The sequence below is a fragment of the Antedon mediterranea genome, chromosome 3 (genome assembly GCF_964355755.1).
Source record: "Antedon mediterranea chromosome 3, ecAntMedi1.1, whole genome shotgun sequence".
Lineage (NCBI taxonomy): Eukaryota > Metazoa > Echinodermata > Crinoidea > Comatulida > Antedonidae > Antedon > Antedon mediterranea.
In genome coordinates this window covers 7,317,281-7,340,866 of record NC_092672.1, presented here as the reverse complement: position 1 = coordinate 7,340,866, position 23,586 = coordinate 7,317,281, and the positions used below count along the sequence as shown (strand labels likewise).

Below are 23,586 nucleotides of genomic sequence, written 5' to 3'. Positions count from 1 at the left end.
ATGACGTCATATCACTAACATATTTGGTCACATCATAATATTTTGTCAAACTAATTTGATAGTGTAATGGTGTTCACTTTTGAGTATTTTAGTTAAACCCTCAGCATGTATAGTGCAACAAAACGGGAGCTCTGCAGAGAGACAAAGGCTTTCTTTGGATATCACTAAACTTCAGGGGAAAACATAGAAAAAGATGATTAGTTTTTATTTTAAAAAAAATAATTTTTTTTGTAAATTTGAGATATTTAGCCACTAGCCATAGACCAAAGAAAGTGTACACCACTTCATGGGAATATCTCAAGACACAGCCCTTTCCGTTCAGATATCTGGAACTGACGAGTGAAAACATGCGTCTTCTCCTATAGCTAAGCCCATTGCTCCAGAAGATTGAAAAAGATCTAAATTCATATCCATCTAGTCAAGAATGACAATATTCTCTTATCTACCTCAACAGTCGGTAGGCCTAATACAATCCAGAAAACTTGATATAGGCCTACTCATCATGGGCCTACGTAAAACAAACTCGTATTGCCAACCAGCACAAGTAAGCCTGTATTTAAATAATGCCGTGATTACGATTTGGTTTCATTTAAATTAGTAAGCTATATATATATTTATCCAAAAATACAAACAGCTTTATGCAGTATAACAAGCTGCTCAATAAACAAAACCTATTGTCTGACAGACAATTTTCTTATTTGTTTCTTTAAATTACAGTTTTCAACCAATCAATCAAAATCAACATCTATTTCCAAAATGGTGGCGTCACAAAAAAAAAAAAAAATATGTTACATTAAAATGGCATATTCAACTAATTGAAAGAAATGAGGCTGTTAAACATCATTTTTTCAAGGATACACTATCGGTATCTTTAAAAGACAAAGAGATTTTCAGCTCAGTGCAGTTGTTACAGATCTAGGATTTTTTAAATAAGAAGCCCCAACAAAATAATAATGAAGGGCTGAAATTAACCCAATTTCTGAATTAATGGAAGGAGCTTGTCCGGTCGAACGACCTTTCTTTGGACCTGCTTATAATACTAATAATAATAATAATAGCCATAGGCCTAGGTTTCTGCATGGTAGATTGTAAATAAGAGGGTTGATATTTCACGACTGAAAATTCAGCGTTGATCTATATTTTTACATTGAATTATACTGCTGGTAGTCGGACACCAGTGTACGTGTATATTATTATTCGTTTTAACAATCATGTGATAACGTTAAGTTAGGCATCATTTAGGAAGAAGGAGAGCGACGAGTAGTTGGATTATCGGAATAATATGAGGTAATTTGTTAAATGAGCATCACCGACGTGATTCTAAAAAGAGTTTTCGGTGGTAACCAAGTTTATTAAAAACAAACACAAAAACGGTAAGTTTTATTTTAATCTCGTTATTAAAACTCGTCATGAAACCTTAATTGTTTTATTACAAGTGTTTCTGTTGATTGACACAGCATTTGGAAACGTAGGGTCTACGGTGACAGTATAGGCATACCATCAAATATTGTATTTATTTTTAATTTATTTACTAAGCGGTATGTATACAGGTAAATTTGTCTTTTACAAAGTATAGCAATAAAAAGATAAAATTCTGGATATGGTTATTCTACATGTGTTATTCAAAATGTGTAATAATGTAATTTATAGGCCTACTCACTGCGTTGGCAATGTTACTCGTTGCCAATAACGGAGTATATACCATAGTGAAATAATACGGTATAGGAATTCTAACCCATTCAAAATTACAATGCAGAGGGTTGGTACCTGGCTCAGTCATTAGCCGCCCTTCAGTGTTATAATCATATTATTCGTAATGACTTTATTAGGAATAAACTGACCCGCTCACAAATATATGTCTGTGAATAGAGAATGCACAATATTAGAAAATCGTCACATTGTCAAATAGAATAATCTCAGGGTCAACCCGGTTTTTTGTTCATCACCAACTAGCGTATACAAAAGCAGGGCATTACAATATTCTGAGGATATAATACTATAATAGTCACTTCATGCTCTCTGTTGTATTTACAGTGCAAGTGGTCAATGAAACGTATTAACGTGATATATCTGGTCGAGTCAATCAACGGGAATATATGAGATATAAATAAGTAGGCTATATCTTGCAGGTAAGTGACTTCAGAAGCCAATGCTACTTGAAGCTTGTTTCTTGCTAAGCGGATGAAAAAACGACAGTGAAAATAAGTTAACTGGTGCTGGCTGTTTTTACCAGTTTTAACCAATTCAATGCTACGTTGGCAGAATACCACAATCTCACTAAATGTCATGTTTGACAAATCACACGAAATGTTAAGGCCTGAATAGATAAATACATTTTTGATTTCTCTACAACTAAATAATTTGTCCAAGATTTCACCCGAAGCAGAGAAAAAAATTTTAAGAATAAGGGACTTGTTTCCGAACCGAACTTAACCCTTTGTCTACGCTTCTCTTTAAGCTGAACTTCGTAAACAAGACAGATACGTAGGCCTATCAGTAGCAGGTCTAATACAAGATGTTATGTTTTGTTATTTCAGAGAGCATTTAAAAGCAGCTACCTATGCTGGGTTTCATTCAATAGACACTATACACGATGTTTAACCAAGACTCCGACGATATCGTGCCTCTAAATGGTAAGGACACTTTTGTGACACTGTTAATAGGCCTACAGTATAAACGCCTATTGTAGTATGAGATGAGATGATAAGTATAAGATTTAATTCTAAAGGTAAGTAAATGTAAACGATAATTGTAGAAGTAAAATAGACTGGTATGATTGCAGAGCCACAGCCGTTCATTAAATCGTATAACACCACCACATCGCCACCAGTGCACTATATATCACTGCATCAAAATTAATGTCTCTCATTGTTGTGCTATGTCAACATAATGTCAATGACGGCGAAATGTCCCCAATATGGGGATAGCTATGCAAACAAGTAACAAGTAAGTAATATATTTATTAGTATGTGGCTTTACATTGTATGCGACATCATAGGCATAATTAATATCACGTGATCTTCTACTCATAATAAATGCTGTGTACAAAATATAACTATAAGTAAATTCAAACAGTATGACGTAGTACAAGCATTGACCAATGACAGTTCGATCCATCGCATATGATTCGTCAAAACGTTGCGTCTCTACCTTGCGTTGGGTCCTAAATCGTAGTTCCCACTTGGATGCAGTGCAAGCATATTGATCAATGGCAGTTCGATCCATCGCATATGATTCGTCAAAACGTTGTGTATTTACCTAAAGCTAGGTTTCCACTAGGACGCAACGTAAGTGCAACGCAAGTTTTGACCAATCAAGACGCGATGGATCATTCGAACTGTGGCTTGTCATTGGCGTTGCGTACTAGTGGGAACCAAGCTCTAGAGAGGCTCAAACTTCCCATGTCTGCAAACGCATGATGGGTATGGACACATTGTCAACTTATTCGGTATTGTTCTATATTCACAAAATATATCCTTGCTAATCAATGTAAATTCCAATATTATTATAATTGGCATCTATAAAATTAATATACATTTTTTAACACGATTATCTCACACTTTAATACAATAATACATTTTGTCCATATGGTAGTTCCCATTTATAAGGTATTAATTAAAATGATGATTCAGCTATATTATTTAAATTTGTTATTATATAGATAGTGAATTCTGTAAATCACTCGATTTATATTATATATAATAAAATAAATATGTAATCCCGGTATATTTACGAGGATTACGGTTTTCATTTTAATATAATTTTACATTTATCATAAGGATAATATTTTTGTATTTTTCAGATATCACTGACAGTGATTCTAGACCTTCGAGACGTAAGTTATTATTATATTATTTATTCATTCAATCCAATGTATAGTTCCAATATCTTCCTCTGATATACAATGTTGAACAACAATGTTAAGAACAACTTTTAAGATAATATTGTTCTTTTAATGTTCCAAAATCAAGCTTTTTCTTTATGTTTCAGAACAAACTTTTGATTTTACTTCTAAAAACAGAGGTTTTAAAAAAGAGATTATAGTATATATCACGATGGAAATGTCATGGTTGCGATTTTTGACATGATGGTGTAGAGTGACCGACTTACGTCTCTTTATACGTATCTCACTTATACCTATTATTTTTTTGTAACCATGTTTAAAGGGCCAACTGAGATCAGGTTGTTCCTCATTTCATGGCATTTGATGAATGTTTGTTGAATTTCAGAATTTCAGTATTTGGCCTATATTCTAAATCTATTACATTACGTTTAGGACGGCGTCGTCTTGATCTCACGTTGCCCTTGACGTCACCAGAGCCGTTTTATGGCACTACGATGTACCACCGATCCAGATCCGCATCTCGTAGTAGCTACGGAAGTAACCTTAGTATGAACGCACCGACTTACACTGTTGATGAAGCCATCAATGCCATCGGCGTAGGCTGGACCCAAGTCTATATACTTATCACTGTTTTTATTTCGTGGGTATTTTTATCGGCGGAGACACTGCTTTCAACCACAATATCAACTCAATTTCAATGTGATCTATTGCTATCAGGAGATCAAGTAGCCCTTTTGACAACGGTAGGCCTACATTACATTATTATTGTATATAATAATGTTGTGCTCCCCCCCCCCCCCCGCCTCTTTAAAAAAAAAAGTTGTTGAATAATCAATTTTATTGACCAAAAAATTGATCGAAGAAAAAATTTACCAAAAAGGAACTATTTAAAATAAAAAATAGTCAAATTGTTTTGTTTTCTTTTCTGTCTGTCTTTTGTAAGTTAAATAATTTTTGTTCGGTTTTTTTACACATTCTGGTGTTTTGTTTTGTATTTTAGTCCCTTTTTATTGGAGAATTAGTGGGAACTTGGCCAAATGGGAAATTTGTTGACACATATGGAAGAAAAGCTGTAAGTACAATCGACACTTTTTGTCCAACTTTCACATTCTTTTTAAATAAATTCAGGATTCAATGTCTTTTTGTAATTGCCACAATATAAAAGTTTGATTATTATTTATACTTTAAAAAAACTATTTTTGCAGGGTATGGTTTTTATCACGGCGTGGACATTGTACTATGGTATCATATTTTCTTTTACACCGACGTTTATCTGGGCAATTGCTATACGTTTTTTAACTGGACTTGGTCTTATAGGAGTGCTTAGTGTATATATCTTATACTTAGGAGAAATGGTTCCATCAAATATTCGTGTGTGGTTTGTTCTCGCTCAAGTGGTAAGTATTTTATTCTCGTTTGTTTGGTCTTTCTTTATTAATACTCACGACGTGACGAGATGTAGGCCTATTTGTTCCTTCACGTCACTTGTCAATCGGTAGGTCTGTCAGATATGAATTCTGTATCATAGGCTAGGTCTAAACTTACATACACAGGCGCCGCATGTGATACACAAATGACACTGTATTACAATACTTGCCTATGACCCTGGTACAAGATAGGCATATGTCATAAGTGGAAAATCGGTTGCCTTTACCCAGTATGGTAATCAGGGCTTGGGTTTTACAGATAAATTAGAAGCAACGCAAGCAAGTTGACCAATGACAAGGACTGTTTGAACAATGCATCGATTGTGATTGGTCAAATCACTATACGTTGCGTCTCTAGTGGGAACCACGCTTTACGGTCCTTTGAATAGTGAATATCACCTTATGTGAGAATATGAATACCGTCAAAAATGAGAGTCAATATTCTATCTTGGTACAACTGTGTTAGTATACCATTGTGTGTATAATATGAATATTAAGTTAAAAGTCATAAAGTTGTTGATAATGTTTGTATTCGTATTAAAAGATTATTACCACTATAAAAGCAAGCATATAAACTTTTGTTACTTTTAAAACTATGAGTAATGTGTCACGGTGTTTGTGTCATTGGATTAGTTAGATAGGTTTATGGATAAATAAAAACACAATAGATCCCTTCGTTTTAGACACCCCTGTTTAATGTGACTTCCCCGTACAACGAAGATGGCTAACCCATATCCAGGGACCCGAAGGTGTCCCCTAATAGGGCTTTTGTTTTACTATGGAGTATCAGCAGTTCAAAATGAATGATTCATTAACCAAAACAATTCAGAAGGCATTCGAGCTGGTCACTCGCAAACACCTCGCGCGCAATTGATCTGCTAGCCACTGTTCGAATAGAATCAGTGAGGTGGGAGTTTGGGAAGAGCTAGGTCTGCACATGTACCTAGGTCTACCAGGCCCAATGGTATGCAAATTGTGATTTTAATTTGACTGGTGGCAGAGCCTGTAATTATAGAATCTGTTGATCATTATATTTCATTACGTTTAAACATAATTCTTTGTTTATAGTAATGTTCTTTTTTTCATTTACAGTAAATTCCATATAATAAAACATAGAAAAAATATTCAAACAAATATTTGACGCTTAAAATTAAAAAAAATTACTGTTAAAATGGTTATTTCTGAAAAAAAAAAGGATTTTATATTTCCCCTATCACTACCATTATTTTGGCACATTACGCTTTTTTGTCAAACTAGTTTGATAGTAGTGAAGACAGAGCTTTTAAATGATGAAGTGAATATATTCTACAAAAAAAAATAATAATAATAATAATTTCTACGTTAGTAAAACTATATTTGAAAACTATATGGAAACTGGAATAAATGAAAATCGAAGTCTTAACTTGGCTTATAGAACCTTGGCGCTTTTTAATTTAACATTTGAACGAACATTATGTTTGTTAAACTAAACATTACTGATACTCATACAAAACTCCGATAAACAATATTTGTATCGTGATAAACACGTAGTCTTGCCATCAACATGCGATATTTTATTTTCTTGAGCCATTAGATTTTACGGCCGTCATATGACTATGCTTGTTTATGAGCCCTCGGTAAAATTTAACGATTTATAACAGTTATTGTTCTTAGCATAAGATATTAAGCCGGTTATTGATATCACTATTATGTAAAGACAAGCTACAAGACAAGCTACATAAAACGGTTGTTTCTTGTTGTTTCTATTAATATTGTAGGAAATCAGTGTTATTTTGAGTTTTAAAATGGAGTTTTTAAAATTGTTAATATTAGCGAGTTACGTTTCGGTACTGTAGTAGAGGGTGTCGGTAATTTATAGGCCTACCACCACCATTTATACGTATAAAGGTCAATTTACACAGACGGGCGGTGACGTTATATAGGCGGAAACCGCGTAACTTGTCCCACGTAGAATATGTTATCTATCTCGAGCGGGTTTCCGCGTTTTGTGTAAAAGGGCATAAAAATAACCTAGATTCCAAATTTTTGTTTTCCGCTTACAGCTTATCGTTACCGATCGTCTGTGTACATTGCCCCAGTATACCCTACCGTCACATATGGTATGTGGTATCAACTTTCATCTTCTCGTCTTAACGAAAGCTTGCTAGGATGAAAAAGATGATACAGATACAGATACAGATACAGATAACTTTTATTGTCCAAATAAACTGGAAATTGCATTTGCTCACGTCTTATCACATAAAAATATCGTATAAAAATATCGTATAAAAATAAAGTATAAAATGTAGAATAACAATATAAAAATACACAATGATTAAAAAAGTACATCATAAAATTACAGCTCAAAAATATTTAAGTTGATAACAATATCAAAATATTTTTTTTTTCAATACTCTTTTAAGCTTTCATACGGTACTGGTAGTTTATACGTAGCAACGATTGGCATGTTTGCAGTTCCAACACAGGGATGGCGGTATCAATCATTTTACGCTGCATTACCTGGTGTCATATCAATTATACTAACATTTGTAAGTATACACACAGCAATAGGTTATGTAAATTATGTAATATAAATGAAGTTGAAGATGAATATCATTTTGTTACAGTTTGCTCTCGTTACAAGGAAATCAGAAAACAATTTATACTTTTAACCGTTTAATGTCATCACGGGATCCAATAATTATTGATAATCTATCTAAATATATTTATCATGCTTATAAGTTAAGATATATGTTTTGCTTAGAGAACGAAATTAATTAATTCATTTATCTTGTGACCATAAATTGCTTTATTTTTCATTGTAATTATTATTTTGTTAATTACTAGGGGCCAGAGGCCTAAATTAAATAAAGTCAGGTGATAAGCCTGAATGAATAATCAAGGTGCACCCGGTTCCATTCCCTTATTTTCATTGCGGAAAACGCATTAACTGCAACATGTGTCTTAAGTCCTGCTACTCCACACAAAAAAATCCTGAATGCTGTATGCCATTCGTACCTCTTACGGTACCATGTCTAGCTCGTTTCGTGGTTGCTTCAACCTTTCTCCCGCATGTTTATGCCTCCCATATTGCCACTTGTTCAGTTTTGTTAGTGCTTTTGTATAAGCCAGTTGCTTGACTGAAGAATGGTTAGTGCTTTGGTTTCCCAGTCGGAAGACTGTATGTATGATATCTATGCATATCCCAAGACTGGGATCCAGACAGAGTTTTGACTTATATTATTAAAAAGATAAATATGTTGGCACATATGGCGTTTCCTACGTATACTGTAATACAGTACTTCAGCTTCGGACAAACATCGAAAAGTCTCGAAATAACTACAGACTTGTGGCAAGTCTATTCAAAAAGAGCCTATTATGGATCGGTAACAGACATTCTAGTCCACGAAATTGCACTAGGAAAATTAAAATCTATAATTGAATGTTTATGTTTCCAGTTTCTTCCAGAGTCACCTAGATATCTAGCATTTGTAGGCCGCATGGAAACATCTTGTGAGGTGTTAACAAAATTAGCGGATAGTAATAAGGTAGAACTACCTCCAGGAGATCTTCTACAAACGCACGAAATAGCTGATGTAAGTCTTGTGCTGTTTTTAGATGTGGTATCGAAGAGAGTACCGTACTCTTTCCGTGAAATTTACTAAATAATTTTACCGTGATTATTAACTGATAAAGTACTTGACTGACAGTCTAATTGATGCATCATCTGTCTGAATATTGAGACTACTGACAAAATGATGTAGTAACTCACTTAACTAATTGAATAAGTTATACCCGGGTTTGTTGATTACATGGCCAAGATTACACTGACATTGGTGGGTGGTTGATTAACTAAGTCTGACTAGCCCTAATAATTGATGAATAACTTAACTATATTTTAAACTTTTCCCTTTAAAGCCGAAAAAGCCAACAAGTTTATATAAAATATACATAGAAATTATGTTTGCTATGAGATATACAAAAAAAGATAAATAAAAAAAAAACAATAATTTACGCGTCAAAAAAGTGTCACATCGCTCTCGTACGATATACTGACAATTGAAATAACTTAATAAATTAATTAAATTAATTGATTCAGTATCTGTGTGAATAATGATGCAAGACTGACAAAATGAAGAAACACTCACTAATTAACTGACTGATTTAACCGGGTTTGTTGATTAAATGGCCAAGGTGACACTGACGTACTTTTTGGTGGGAGAATGAGTAACTAGCCTGACTAACTTTTATCTGATCTAATAATTGACTGCTGACGTACATGTAAAGTTTTCAGTTAATTTAAAATTGATGATTAACTATATTTTAAATTTTACCGTTGAAGCCGGAAAAGTCAACAAGTTTTCAACTTCTACGTAATGGTTATCTTAGGCAAACTACTATTCTTTACATGGCGTGGTAAGTAGGCTACTTTTGTGTTTTCGACACATGACATCTGCGTATTGTTTACTGTTTATTTCACTAAGCAATTATCAGTTACAACCAGAGTGTAATAATTTCACTCATTATTTCATGTATAGTGCACGTGGTGTTTTTTTTTAAATTCCTCGCACTTTGATGTCAACATGCCGTTGACCAATCACAAGCGACAGTTCGGTGGATGATTCATGCGTCTTGATTTTTAATGTTAAATAAGCTTGCGATGCGTTTAAAAAGTGTTACGTAATACAGTTATTTTTTTACTGCATTCCTCTGAATCATAATTTTGTTGATCGGTTTCTATTTTTTAATCCAGAAATAATTATAGTCCTTTATTATTTAAAAAGAATAATAAGCATAATGTTTAACTTTTTCCAGGTTCGCATGTTATTTTGCTTACTATGGTATGGCGTTAACAACCACACCGCTTCTATCAGGCATATATATTCAAGAAGGGAACGCGTCATCGTCAGTAGTTACAATAGCAAACACTTCAGTGTATAGCGTTCAATCCAGTTCCAGCACCGGAAGTACGTTTGTGGTTCCACCAGAACCACGATGCGATGCAGTTGCGGAAGATATTGACTGCAATGATTATCTACCGTCGAGAGATGAATATGTAGAAACTATTGTGGCAACACTTGGAGATTTTATTGGTAAGGTATCAATAAATAATGGAAATGATAAATAAAAACAAACAAAAACAAACAAGAAGAAACGCGAAATATTCTGGAGCTCTCACTCTTCTCAGATGCGGGTTTGGGGAGAAATATGGCTCGTGTTTAAGTTCCAATCTGTTTGAATCAGCTCTGTCATGTAGGCCTATTGAGTTGTCGTAGTGTAACATTGAACTGACGTGTTTCTAACAATTGAGCTGTCGTATTTGTAATAAATTAAGCTCTCGTAGTTTGTAATAACGCTTTAAAATACCATCTTATGCGTGGTCTAGCTCCTGTATAAAAACCCTAAGTCTTAATGTTAAAAAAAAATATTCTTGTGTCATACGTATACAGTTATTTTGTTACTGCAATTTCTCTCCATAATGGTCAAAAAACATGTGATGCGATACTCTTTTTACGATGAGATGAGTATTCATGAAAGTGCATATTTTTTGTTTAGGCCTAATGTTTAATTTAATTATAGAAAACGAACATTCATTTTAATTGTCTTAGCTGCTCCTGTGATGGTAATATTAGTGCTTTTACTTGGTCGCAAGAGGACATTAACTGTTTCATTAATAAGTGCTGCATCATCTATAATCTTAATAGCCTTTCTAATGGAAGAGTGAGTACAAATACATTAACAATTTTATTTGGGAAAATACACGCTATAATATAAATATAACGGTTTATGAAAACTCAAATTAAGCATGCGCATTAGTTAGAAAATGTATTAATTAAATAATTAGTGTTTTGAGGATATAGCCCTACTATCCGTATGGCCTAAACATGTTCTAAAGCAGAGTTAATTCGTCTTCTTTTGTATCGTATGTTCCGTAATTTAGGGGACCTGGTCAGATATGCCCTTTTCGTTGCTTTCTTCCTCCCCTTTTGTCAATCAACTAAAGACCAACTAAGTCAGCATCGTACGAAAAGGTCCGCGAAAAGTCTCGAGACCCGTCGGTGCAGTCGGAGTTGAATCCCGACGAGACGAGTCGTTTGCAGTTAGCTTCGAGCGTAGTTTTTAGGTCGTCGAGAGAACTTTAAACATGTTTGATTTTCTCCCGACGAGACGACTAGTCGGGCCTCGTCGTACGACGCTGTCTGAGTTAGCCTAATAATATTATTGTTTCCATCTTCTTTTAGTATTGATCTAACTTTCTTTATATTCGCTGCTCGTGCATTTTCTCTTGGGACTTATGGAGCACTATTCTTGTATACAGTAGAAGTATACCCAACGTCACTGAGAGCTCAGGCTGTTGTAACTTGCCAATTTTGGGCTAAAGTTGCCGGGGCTGTAACACCATTTGTCGCCCAGGTATTGGTTGCAGATTACAGATTGTGTTATGTGAAAAAAACGTGATGTGCCTGTGTGGACATGATGATGTCATATTACTACCATATTTGAACATATCACTACCATATTTAGGCACCTCACACTTTTTTTGTCAAACTAGTGTGATAGTGTAGACAGAGCTTTATAGAAAATTATAGTTTGATATTGGATCTTCAGCAAACAAATTAAGTTTGGTTCCCACTTTGGCGCAGCGCAATCATAATCAAACCAATCACGACGCGATGCATCATCCAAATGGTTAATTTACTTGCGTTGTGATAGTCATTGCGTTGCGTGTGTGACGTGGTGGGAACTAAACTTTATATCTTCAGACAGAATATTTTACAGGAATACATTTTATTTTAGAATTGGGAAGAACTCTTTGTTATCAGAGTCAAAGCGTGGTGGTTATAGCCAGTCACGTCTTCGGTATTTAGGCTTTTACTTACCAAATTTCATGTTTGCCAAATTTCAACAGATAATTATCTTATAAAATACAAATTTAATGTAGTAAATGTGATGCACTATGTTTTTCAGGGTTTATTTGAGAAGACGCCTTTTTGGTCAATGATGACGTATTTTTTCGTATGTATATTTGCTGGAATTGCAACAATATTTCTAGAAATTGACCCAACTGGCGAAATAAGAGAAGTAAGTTGCTAAATATTTTAGATTTATTTCTATTCTACTAAAGCGTGGTTCCCACTAAAACGCAACGCACCGTAAAGCTTGGTTCCCACTAGAACGTAACGCAAGGACGTAAACGCAACGAAAGCGTTTTAACCAATGACAAGCGAAGTTATAGACAGTTAGCAATCACAAGAGAATAAGCCATAGCTTGTGATTGGTCAATTCACTTGCGTTGCGTTACGTCCTTGCGTTGCGTCGCTAGTGGGAACCACGCTTACGCAGCGACGTATCGACGCAAAGTGCTGTATTGCGTAACACAAGTGGGAACCGACGATGCAACAGTGCTGAAAACATCGCAGGTTTGATTTCACGCAGGCGGGGGCAAACACAATTATTGGAAGGGAATGTTCTTACGTTGCGTAGGTTGCGTCGCTAATAAGAACCAAGCTTTACTTTAAAAAAAAATCAAAAAATCGTCTTATCCATTTTAATTACAGGATATGTGATGCTTCTAGTGTTTGTATGATTATTACCACAGTGGCACAGTGACGATGGTCTGTTGTTCGGGATGAAAGCGCTGCAATAGGAACACTGCTAGGCCTACATGTAACCCAGTCTTTGTTGGTAGGCCTACTTGGTGTAAAACCAAAGATTATTTGTATTACAAAAAGTATGGAGCATTAATATTTATTTTAAACGGTAAACTACTGGCCACCGAACTCAAAACCACAGGAAACGAATTACTCCTACACGTATTACAGGTGATTAGTCAAAACCCTGATATCCTGCCATCGAACATCAGTTTTGTTTTTAATTCTTTATTTCTGTAATTATTCCCATTATGTTTCGACATAATTTTCATCTGTAGAAAGAGTATTATTAATGTATAATAGATATGTATATTAAAATAACGTATTTATTTCGTTGACTAAAAAGCTTTATTACAGAGGATCTTATTATCTATACAAGCCTTTCTATAATCAATTCCATTAGGAAAAGCAATATTTTTATTTCATAAAGAAAACTTATTCCTCGAAATATAGGCACCGAAGTTCTTGCCAGTCCCTGGACTATCCCCAAATGTGTATTTATTGTCTTTTTCATGTTAGTCCACCATTTTTTTTCAAATTTTGTCTGAACTTATAAAACGCCACGTGTGCCAAAATATTTATCTTGTTACTTATTTCGGTCAACCTAGATTAGCCAGCCCCGTACAAGTACATGTTCCCACAAAGACGAAAAAGGAAACGACAATTTGCATTATAGTCCATCGCGTCCAAGTGGGAATTCCCACTAATAATCAGGCTTAAACCAAGGAAATCTAACAAAAGGACACTGGGCTCACCTTGCCAAGATAGGAACTCGTAATAGACGTCATTTGATTTTATGTCTGGCTGCTGCGACAAATCCTGTTGTTAGATTGCCTTGCTTAAATCACACACAATTTTGGAATTCACCTTGAAATACTGACACGATGCTTTTAGATACGAACATAACCAACAAATTAAAAATAAAATATTGCTATACACAAAATCCTGAGAAGTTAAGCTACAAGAATTATTTATTATTGTATATTTTCATTATCGTCAAACAATCATTGAAACATGTTCTTATGTTTAAGTACATTGAATTGGTTACACTAATAGTCATAATTTTTACTAAAATCTCTACAATTTACATGAACTTTAAAACTTTTAGATACGGACATAACCAACAAATCGAAATACAATATTGCTGTTATGTTTGCTACATGAAAACAGAAAATCCAGAGAAGTTAAGCTACAAGAATTATTTATTATTGTATATTTTCATTATCGTCGAACAATCATTGGAACATGTTCTTGTGTTTAAAGATGTGTTGTCCTCAAAAACATGAAAAATGAAGATTCATTAAATCGGACTATAAATATGTTATTTTGTAGTTTTAATGAAGTTAATCACTTCCGTAGAAAAGAAAATAAAAAAAATAATGTTTTCACTTATAAAATGACCAAATAAAATGGTTAAATTCAACCAAAAATCAATTGGCTGGCAGCCAATTTCACCATTTTTTTTTTTGCTGTCAATTACAGTTTTTTTTCAGGTAATTTCCTTTTTTTTTATCCAAATTTTGGTCAAAGTGGATAACTATTATGTTACATTAAAATGGCATATTAAACAAAAATGTTGTTAAGATTTATTTTTTCAGGGGGACAATACATCTTTTAGTACATTGAAGTGGTTACACTATAGTCCTAATTCTTACTAAAATCTACTGCTTTCGAGATACAATTTACATAAATTATTTCATTTGTGCGCGTCATAGACAGCTAAACTTTAAGTGACGTGATGCTAAACAGAGTTTCTTAATCTACTGCTTTCAAAATACAATTTACATAAACTATTTCATTTGTGCGCGTCATAGACAGCTAAAGTTTACGTGACGTGGTGCTAAACAAAGTTGCTTAAGCAAACCATTAAAACAGCTAACATGAGGTAGACCTTATTTACGCATGCGTAAGACGCATCGGATGTTTCGAAACTTCTGTAAACGATTCGATTGTTGATGGGCTGAATTGGTCGGTGATTATCAACCAATCTCACTGTTCTAAAACCATGTATAGCTGTGTTTACATTACGAAACGCCTCAACCTGTTAACAAAAAGGTATTTTTATGAATACATGACACTATGCATATGTTAAATAATCGGTAACATAAACTGGTCATTACACTAATGAATCTTGATACATTCCAGGCGGCAGCAAACATTGAAATGAATGATCTTTATTAATAAGCAATACGTCCCCGACAAGCATTTTTTGGAAGTAAATGTTATTTTGATTGATCCTATTTTTTAGTAGGCCTAAATGGCGTTTCCAATTTGGTGGATTAATAATGGTAGGTAGGCTTTTATTTCTACAACGTAACTGGCCACATTTTGTGTGGGCAAATAGGTACCCAATCGAATTAACATTTGAGCAATATGTTCTTCACCGTACCTGTTTTTTAGAAATTTTGATCGGTTCGTTGAAAACCGTCCAAACTACGCTTTCGTGACAATCTGGTGTGGTTAGAGAACCATCGTAACGGAAGTATTGACTCAGTGACTTCGGGAAAAGAGTTTTTACATCGAATGGTCTCGGAAATCGAATCGAATTGCCTGAAAAGAATATACAAATTAAGGTAATTGTATTGGTATCTATATATAAATTATAATCTTCAAATTGTGCAGTGCAATGAGATAAATTGCACGATATAGCGTCATATTAATATATCACCTTGGATTTCTACCGCTGTACATCATATGGAAGAATATGACACAATGTAATCTAGTATCACAATTCGTCAGCGACACCGTACCACGAAGAGAAACCAACCGCGTAGTCATTTTGACATATTAGGCTAACCATGCGTTTCGCGAAAAATGCGATTTAGTAGAGAGCTTCACAAAACACACAATTTTAGCTTAAAGGAATTTTTATTTATATGTTTTATTTAGCAAATCTAGACAAATCAGCTATTAAAAAAGGTGTAATTTTATTGTAATTTTGTTAATAAACTAATATGGGCTATACACGTTAGTGTCATGCGCGTAGCAACATCAATGTAACTTCGTGTCGTCGCCAACGAATATTGTATGTTGTATAGATTTAGCACATTAAAACGGAGAATACATCCACTCATTTTAAGATGAGTATTAATATGGAATATAAAAATGATCGTTGACGTTATCCTGTCCTAAAATGCTACTATACAAGTGTTCTCATTATGTATAAAAATTAATAGACGACCAACACTATGTCAAAAAAAAACAATCGTAAAACATGAGGCGATACTTAGGAAAGATTTTTTCCCACGATAACTGTTGTATTACAAAGCGAATCATTGACGTAGACCCACACAATATGACGGTTAATAATTAGTCACATTGTATCAAATATCCGTAATTAATTTTTGTGATAAATATAGAAATAGACGGATGCACCTAATTACCGGTAATGAATGTGCATTTATTTGAAAATCTTGAAAATCCTACCTTTATACGGCACGTCTTTAATTAAATCTACAAGATATTGAAATGCATTATTTGTCTTATCTCCATCAATCTAATAAAACAAAAAAAGCAATTAACTTTTCAGTTGTAGAAGTTGCGAATCAGCTGTAATTAGATTGTGATATCCATGTCCGCGTAAATGTTAAGTACAGCCCTAGTTTCAATGTTTACAATTTACAATTTACAGTGTAGAGGTAGCCTCGTTTGAAGCTCAGCTACAGGCATGACTTTCAGATTGTATTGCTAAATGTACATACATTTAAAATTAATAATACTAACATTTATTTCCACAAATAATCAAGCAAAATACAGAGTAACATAATAAATATACAGCCAATAACATTATTAATAATAAATGCAAGAAAAGATTTATTAATAAGTGGAATGGGACGGCACAGCAAGCTAGGTTAAAAGTCGCCTCTCTCAATAACGAAACAAATAAAACTTCAAAATAAATAATATATAAATAATGATAAACATAAATTACGACTTAAAGTTCTTTTTTAAAATGGTCAGAATAGAATAGACTTAGATTATGATGTTAACTGTTGTTGTACCTATTTATTCACAAAATTATATCCATCTACTTTCTGCGCACATAACGTACGTGCGACTTGCATGTTGCGTTTGTGCGTAATTTAAAAAAGAAATTAAAATTGATCAGGCTATTATTCGCGTTTTCATGACGCACACGAATACTGTTCTAAAGCTCGGTCTACAATATCAATGTTTATGTGACAAAACATGTGATGTGCCCAGCATATATGAACATAGTGATGGCATATTTGGACACACCACACTTTTTGTCAAACTAGTTTGAAATACAGTAACCATAATATTTATATATTCTTATATAACATAAATATCAAATTAGTTCGTTGAACGTACAACTAAAACTTAACGTTATTCTGCGAATGATGTTTATTTCCAATACCGTTAACGGATGATGACCTTAATCACAAAGCCGAACAACATATGTAAACTGGTGCTAACATCCGAATGATGATTAACTATTTACATTGACACATGATATATCGTTACACAACTCAAAACTTTATTGTTATTTATGTGATTTTTATCAAATAAATGAATACAAAAATAAATGAGTAAGAACGTTTACAATATACGATATTGAATGAAAAAATAAATGAATAACGATATATTTAATCGATACGAGCCAATTGACCTACAAATAAGGAAAGATGAGTTATTGCATTTGAACAGGCTGCCACAGCCAACTCTCATGACTCAGTATTTAAAGTTCAACGATTGTTACTTGTTTTAAACGGTTATTATTTGTTTTCGATTATAAAGGAGGTGACGCACGTGATGAGCAAATTACTTCTTAGACAAGAAAAACTAAAGATTGACCAAATTAATATACCCTGTCGACCTTCACTGCGATATCAACAATTAACTTTTTCTCCGAATATTTAAAAAAATGCGTTTTCAAACAAGCCACATAATAATGACGTAAATACAATGATCGTAAGCAACTATTTGACGTCTATCTTTTAAATAAGTATGTATCATCATTATGATATCATAAAAATGAAATTCATTTATAATCTTTTATTGTATAACATGCATTTATCTTTACTCTGTTTGAGAACTTACCTCAAAAAAGAATCCTAAGACAGCAAGGCCCCTTGGTTGTGAAACGGCTTCGGCGATAGAATTGAAGCGGTCGACATCATAATGAACGATGTGAAGCTACGCAAAATAAAACAAACACTGTTTATACACTAGAGGATCCAGTAGTAATGCTTGAATGGATTGTTCAGTTCCATAATAAGCATGGGATAGAGTAAGAATACGGGATACACGAACTCAAAGCTTACCTCAGCTGGATACTGCCTACCGTCAATTAGATGCTCGGAACCGACGGAATCATTGTTGCCCCAGTGGAAGTGAAATTGCTCAGCTAAGTAGGTATTTCCAAGCCCTGCTCCAGAAATCTCTTCTGAACCATTCATCTTAACCATCACTGTAAACGTTTGTAAACTCTTATTTGTAGATTACCTCAGTTCTGTTGTCTTTGAATTTCAGCTAATCCAATCACAACCTAATATGTTTTCTCTTACCAAGCCTCTCATGCCATCCGATTATATTTATGGTAGTTTTTACTAGTTTGGTTGATTTACCTTATCAACTTCTGACCCTTATGTTCAATAGCAACATTATTTATATCTATTAATTATATTTATTTAATAGTATATATTATTAGGCTTTACATAAAATATCATAAGAATAGGCCTACTTCTTCTGCCGTGAACTTTCTGATTATTGTTTAAGAAAACATGTCGAAATGTAAATTGAAAGTATTTGCAGAAGAGTTACTGATCTGCTGATAATGCCCTAGTTTTGTATAATTATCAATATCCGTAATGTTAAACAGTACATCAAGCTACGTAAATTATATAATGGATCGCCTTGTCACAAGACGCAAACAACGTTTTCTGTATCACCAATAAAATAAATAGAAAATCACTGAACATTAAATAAGGGTAATGAATACAAATATTGAATTAAGCTATATTGTCATTGATACCGTAAATTGTCTTATAATTGAAATAAAATATTTCTTTTTAAGGATCTATTGTCCACAAACATGGACCTTTTAGAACAAAAACGATATTAAATAGCTATATAAAATGGTTGTTAAAATGGTTATATTAAAAAAAGAATTACAAATAATTTCGGTCAACTTTTTCCAGTCAAACTATGATTTTTTTTTCAAGTTAAATGTTTTTTTTGTTGGTGTAGTGAAAAATAAAGTGGCTCATTCAACAATTTTTTTGTTTTTGGAAAGGTACAAAAACGAAGTGTGGCATATTCAACAACAAAATGTTTTTTTTTCCAAAGAACAAAACATTATCTCTATAATGTGTCGAAAAATATTCAACTTACATGAGTGGCCATCGTTATTCAGGTACATCTCTACATGGTGCACTGGTACCAAATTTGTGATAAATAACGGATCAAAACTTTTGTACGTCGTGCTTCGGCTAGAAAATTCGATAGGAGATTGGCTCTTGCCACTACAGTCTGAATTCGGATACATTCTAGACCAATGCTCCGGACCTGGAAAAATTTATTTTTGTTTTAGCCTACACACATAAATGTTTTCAACAATACCTATACAGTACATTAACATGAAGCAAAGTGAATTTCCATTTTTATGGACAAATAAAATTTGTTGAATCTTGAATCTTGAATATTAACAACCTTGCAGATAATGTCGTACCAGGGACGGATTGTGTGTCGATATGCTGTTTTTTAGACAGGCTTATTAAACATCAATTTTCTTGCATCCGTTTTATTTAATAAGATAAAACAAATAAAGTTGGGTATAAAAAGGAAGTTTTTACAATGGGATTTACTGTTTACATGATATAAATTATAACACGTTTAAAGATATATTGTCCCCTAACATTTTTGTTGTCAATTTTATTTTCAAATATTCCATTTTAATGTCACATACTAGTTCGAAAAATCGAGGAAAAAATGTTTTAATGAAAAAAAAAATGTAATTAAAAGCAAAAAAATACTTAAATTGTCTGTCAGACATTGGTTTTTGGTTAAAATGAAACGTTATTTTTTGGGGTTAATTAATAACTTTATTAAAACTGCAAAATGTCCTACATACTTTGAATTAGGCTATATCGCAGTTTTAATAAACTTCAAGAAAAAAATACTTATTTTTCAACCAAAATCCGGTTTTGCGTTAAAGTACAATTTTGTTTTCAGATAATTGTTTTTTTCAATCCAACTTTTTGTCAACGTGAATAACCATTATGTGAGACTAAAATAGCATATATTGTTTTCAGGGGACAATATAATCTTTATTATTAATTTCTTAGAACATATATGATTATATATTTCTTGTAGGTTTGATAACCGGTTATCTTAAGCTCTGTCTACTAGTTTGACCAAAACGTCATGATGTGCCCAAATATGGTAGTGATATGACGTCATCATGTCCATATATAGGCACATCACGTTTTTTTTTTGATAGTGTAGACAGAGCTTTACATCCTCTTTGCACGTAAAGGTCATAATTTTATAATGACATCATTACTAAACATTAAATGTCTAATGAACTTTCTATCTGTCATACGCTACTTCCCGTCTTCTCCGACTTAATTTATTTGGTAACACGCCGTGTCAACTTGACATAGACCTTCGATCCCACCTGTTTCTTTACGAAAATCTTTGCAACGATATTACGTCTGTTATTACGTCATTGTGATTTGGAGTTTTCAGAAGCAAGACTTTTACCCTTTGTTAATTTATTATTAATTTATGTGAAAAAATTATTATTGATAATAAATTATAATTGATATAAAATTAACGAATCGGACCTTAATACAGTTGTAAATATTTAAATGGAGCTAATAAATTTTGGTATAGTCACATAAAAAAAAGCTGAAACTAGTTTTCTATTCGTTATTTAAATTGACCGCCATGACCATAATGAAATCCACGGTAAATTACTGTTGCTACTGCCCCTGCATTTTATTTTATTTTAGTCGGTTTCAACGCAAGATTACTAGAAAATATGAATACAAGCAATTTACAAGCAAACAAATTAAATAAGAAACCAAGGATAGCCCATAGAGTCGAAAGAAAAATCAAATCAAATTAATTCCAATGGGTCCTTAAATTCCTATTTCCCCCCCCCCCCCCACCGGAAGTTTCGATATTGCGTTTCAAACTTTAAAACTGACATCTTACCTGTATTTCCATGATATCCCCAGTTCTTTTCATATTCACCTAAACGAGTAAAAAGGCAACACATTGTCGTTGTTTTAGAATGTTTTGTATTTTTAATCGGTTATAAAGGGAACACATTAATTAAAATACTACTAATATAATATAGAAACAACCGTTCTAAAAGGCGTAAATTCGCAGTAGCCTACACATGACATTTCTAAAATTACGTAAGTTACGTAAGACTCCGCAGTGATAAATAAGAAATTCGGTAAGAGCGAGTATAACATTCAGAAAAACAAAACAAAAATTAAATTTACTAGTCTGAATTGATTAACAACACTTACCATAAGCATTTATTATCAGGGCAAAAACGATACAGATGTCGAAAAACACCATGACTAATGGTCTATCAATTAAATGAGAGTCTTCGGTAATATCCAGAAGCGCAATGGATGTGACTAGTCAGCAGCGTTCACAGTCAGGAAGCTTCGACAACTCAGAAGATTGTGAGACTCGATGTTCTGCGTTCGCAATGCAATGCTAACTAATTATGCAAGAATTTACTATACAAGCATTGATTAGAAAGAGGGCGTTCTATAGACTGAAAAAAACAAAAGTCTGGCATTTTCTATAAAAATAAAAAGACCATATACATGGCTGCAGTCGCGTGCTCAAATTTGAGTTAGTGTTTACCGATCAATCGACAAACCGACCGACCAAACGACCGACATAGTGAGCTGCAGAGTCGCGTTTGCACTCCACGCGACTAAAAACCAATACTTACTTGATGGTTCATGTGTTCATATATTAGTGTCAATATGTGTTCTTTGTAGGCCTACACAATTTTAAAATGTTTGGATAAGTGGAATTGTAATAGCCTCCATAACATTTTTACCTCTACCATGGATATGACGACTTGATGATTGAACAAAAGTAGTAGTGCCCGGACAAACGAGAGAAAAAAGCACCAAAATAACTTATCAAGTCTGTGTTTACTTCATATTAGCTTTCACACATAGTCGATCCCACCTAAATTATTTATAATCCTACCCGCACTCCTGAGCTTTATATCATATTAATAATCATATATAATACGTATTTAAAAAAGAAATATTGTTGATGTTTTCACTCAATAAGTGGCCTACATCCGTGACATCACAAATGTGTGGTATCAGTGTGCGATTGTAAGTATGGTACAAGATGCGTGATGCTGTTAGCCACCATTAGTACCAGTTTGGTTACGAATGATGTTGACACCAGTCTACCACGATGAGGTAGCATCTCCGACTTCAGACTGGGGTGTTTTTGTGTGTTTTTGTTTGTTTTTGTTTTTGGTTTTTTTTTTGGAGTTTTTTTTTTCAATTCCTTATCGAACTAAAACTGATAAATAAATAAGATTATTGAATAAATTACTTATTTTAATGGTTTACTATACAATAATATAGACCTAAAACCTGTTATACGAAAAATTTTTTAATAATTACAATATTATATTTTGTTTTTAACGTTCTTTCTTGATTTAACTTACGATAACATTTTTTAATTAAAAATTATTATTAAAATATAAACTCGTAAAAAAGTTTTTTTTTTTATTTCTTACTAACTAAAAACTTATTTCAACTTAGTATCATTAAGCGTTTTTGTTGTTTTTGTTTTTTTTTCCCTCCTTTTTTTTGTATTGATTACGGTAAAAAAAACTTAACTTAACAACGGATATATTACTGAAACGAATTACTTATTTCAATCATTATCATTAATAAGCTATTTTTACTTTATTATTAGTATTATTAATATCCTCCTTAGAGCATGTTTTAAGCCTGTTTTCCTGTCGACGTTATTCGACGCTATCGTCGTTGATCGTTAACAGTTCAACGACGATCGTTTAAAAACGATCAAGTTGAAATGATAACGATAGCGAGTACCCTTTCCTGTAAATCGTTAACATTTCAATGTTTACGTAGAAGATCGCCGATTATTGTTAACGATAGCGTCGACTAACGTCGACAGGAAAACAGGCTTTAATGTTACAATAGCAATATTGTTTTTAATTCACATTACTTATCTTACTTTGTTTTTCTTAAGTACAAGTGCTGCAGTAATCTACATTTTTAAAACGTTATTTTATATACTTATCACCTTACATTGTACTTAGATATTGCACATCTTAGACTAATCTATTTAGCTAAAAACTTTTCCTTAATCAATTTAATCCTATAAAACTATATTCTAGATCCAATATACATTTGATTGTTTTGTCTTAACTTAACTTACTTACATTATGTTTTAAGTTATCCTAATCTGTTTAAGAACTATCGTCATTATTCTCAAAATAGAATGAGTCTTGTATTTCTAGTTTCTCCAGAATTGCGTTAATTATTAAGTAAGCTATTGCGGATGGCTTTACTGTTGTAAGAGATATTTTATTTGTAATCAAATATTTGACAGATTCGTGTCTTACTCTTTCTATTCTACGTTTGTTGTTGTTGGTTGTAGCTTTACTGATAGCAATATCGCAATAAATGTG

At 33.2% G+C, this 23,586-nt stretch overlaps 2 protein-coding genes across 5 annotated transcripts; one reads left to right on the top strand and one right to left on the bottom strand.

The window, feature by feature from the left end:
- The first annotated feature begins 1,236 nt into the window (after positions 1 to 1,236).
- Positions 1,237 to 13,468, top strand: LOC140044719 (synaptic vesicle 2-related protein-like). 4 transcript variants are annotated; one of them, XM_072089346.1, is made up of 15 exons: positions 1,237 to 1,373; positions 2,035 to 2,129; positions 2,538 to 2,633; positions 3,803 to 3,835; positions 4,277 to 4,587; positions 4,845 to 4,916; positions 5,050 to 5,241; positions 7,674 to 7,799; positions 8,709 to 8,846; positions 9,593 to 9,666; positions 10,066 to 10,343; positions 10,860 to 10,971; positions 11,493 to 11,664; positions 12,220 to 12,333; positions 12,810 to 13,468. In XM_072089346.1, the coding sequence occupies exons 3-15, from the start codon at positions 2,594 to 2,596 to the stop codon at positions 12,816 to 12,818; spliced, it is 1,671 nt and encodes a 556-aa protein (XP_071945447.1). In that variant the 5' UTR covers positions 1,237 to 1,373; positions 2,035 to 2,129; positions 2,538 to 2,593; the 3' UTR covers positions 12,819 to 13,468. The 4 variants fall into 4 exon arrangements, with proteins under 4 accessions (XP_071945447.1, XP_071945448.1, XP_071945449.1 ...); XM_072089347.1 differs by lacking the exon at positions 2,035 to 2,129 and having other exon boundaries at positions 1,242 to 1,373; XM_072089348.1 differs by lacking the exons at positions 1,237 to 1,373; positions 2,035 to 2,129; positions 2,538 to 2,633 and adding an exon at positions 2,671 to 2,728.
- Positions 13,469 to 13,855: 387 nt separating this feature from the next.
- On the bottom strand, positions 13,856 to 21,559 carry LOC140043489 (carbonic anhydrase 1-like). Its single transcript, XM_072088005.1, has 8 exons — positions 21,407 to 21,559; positions 21,084 to 21,122; positions 19,257 to 19,430; positions 18,188 to 18,333; positions 17,964 to 18,059; positions 16,329 to 16,398; positions 15,292 to 15,452; positions 13,856 to 14,943 (listed from the first exon to the last, which is right to left on the bottom strand). The coding sequence occupies exons 1-8, from the start codon at positions 21,456 to 21,458 to the stop codon at positions 14,743 to 14,745; spliced, it is 939 nt and encodes a 312-aa protein (XP_071944106.1). The 5' UTR covers positions 21,459 to 21,559; the 3' UTR covers positions 13,856 to 14,742.
- Positions 21,560 to 23,586: the final 2,027 nt, after the last annotated feature.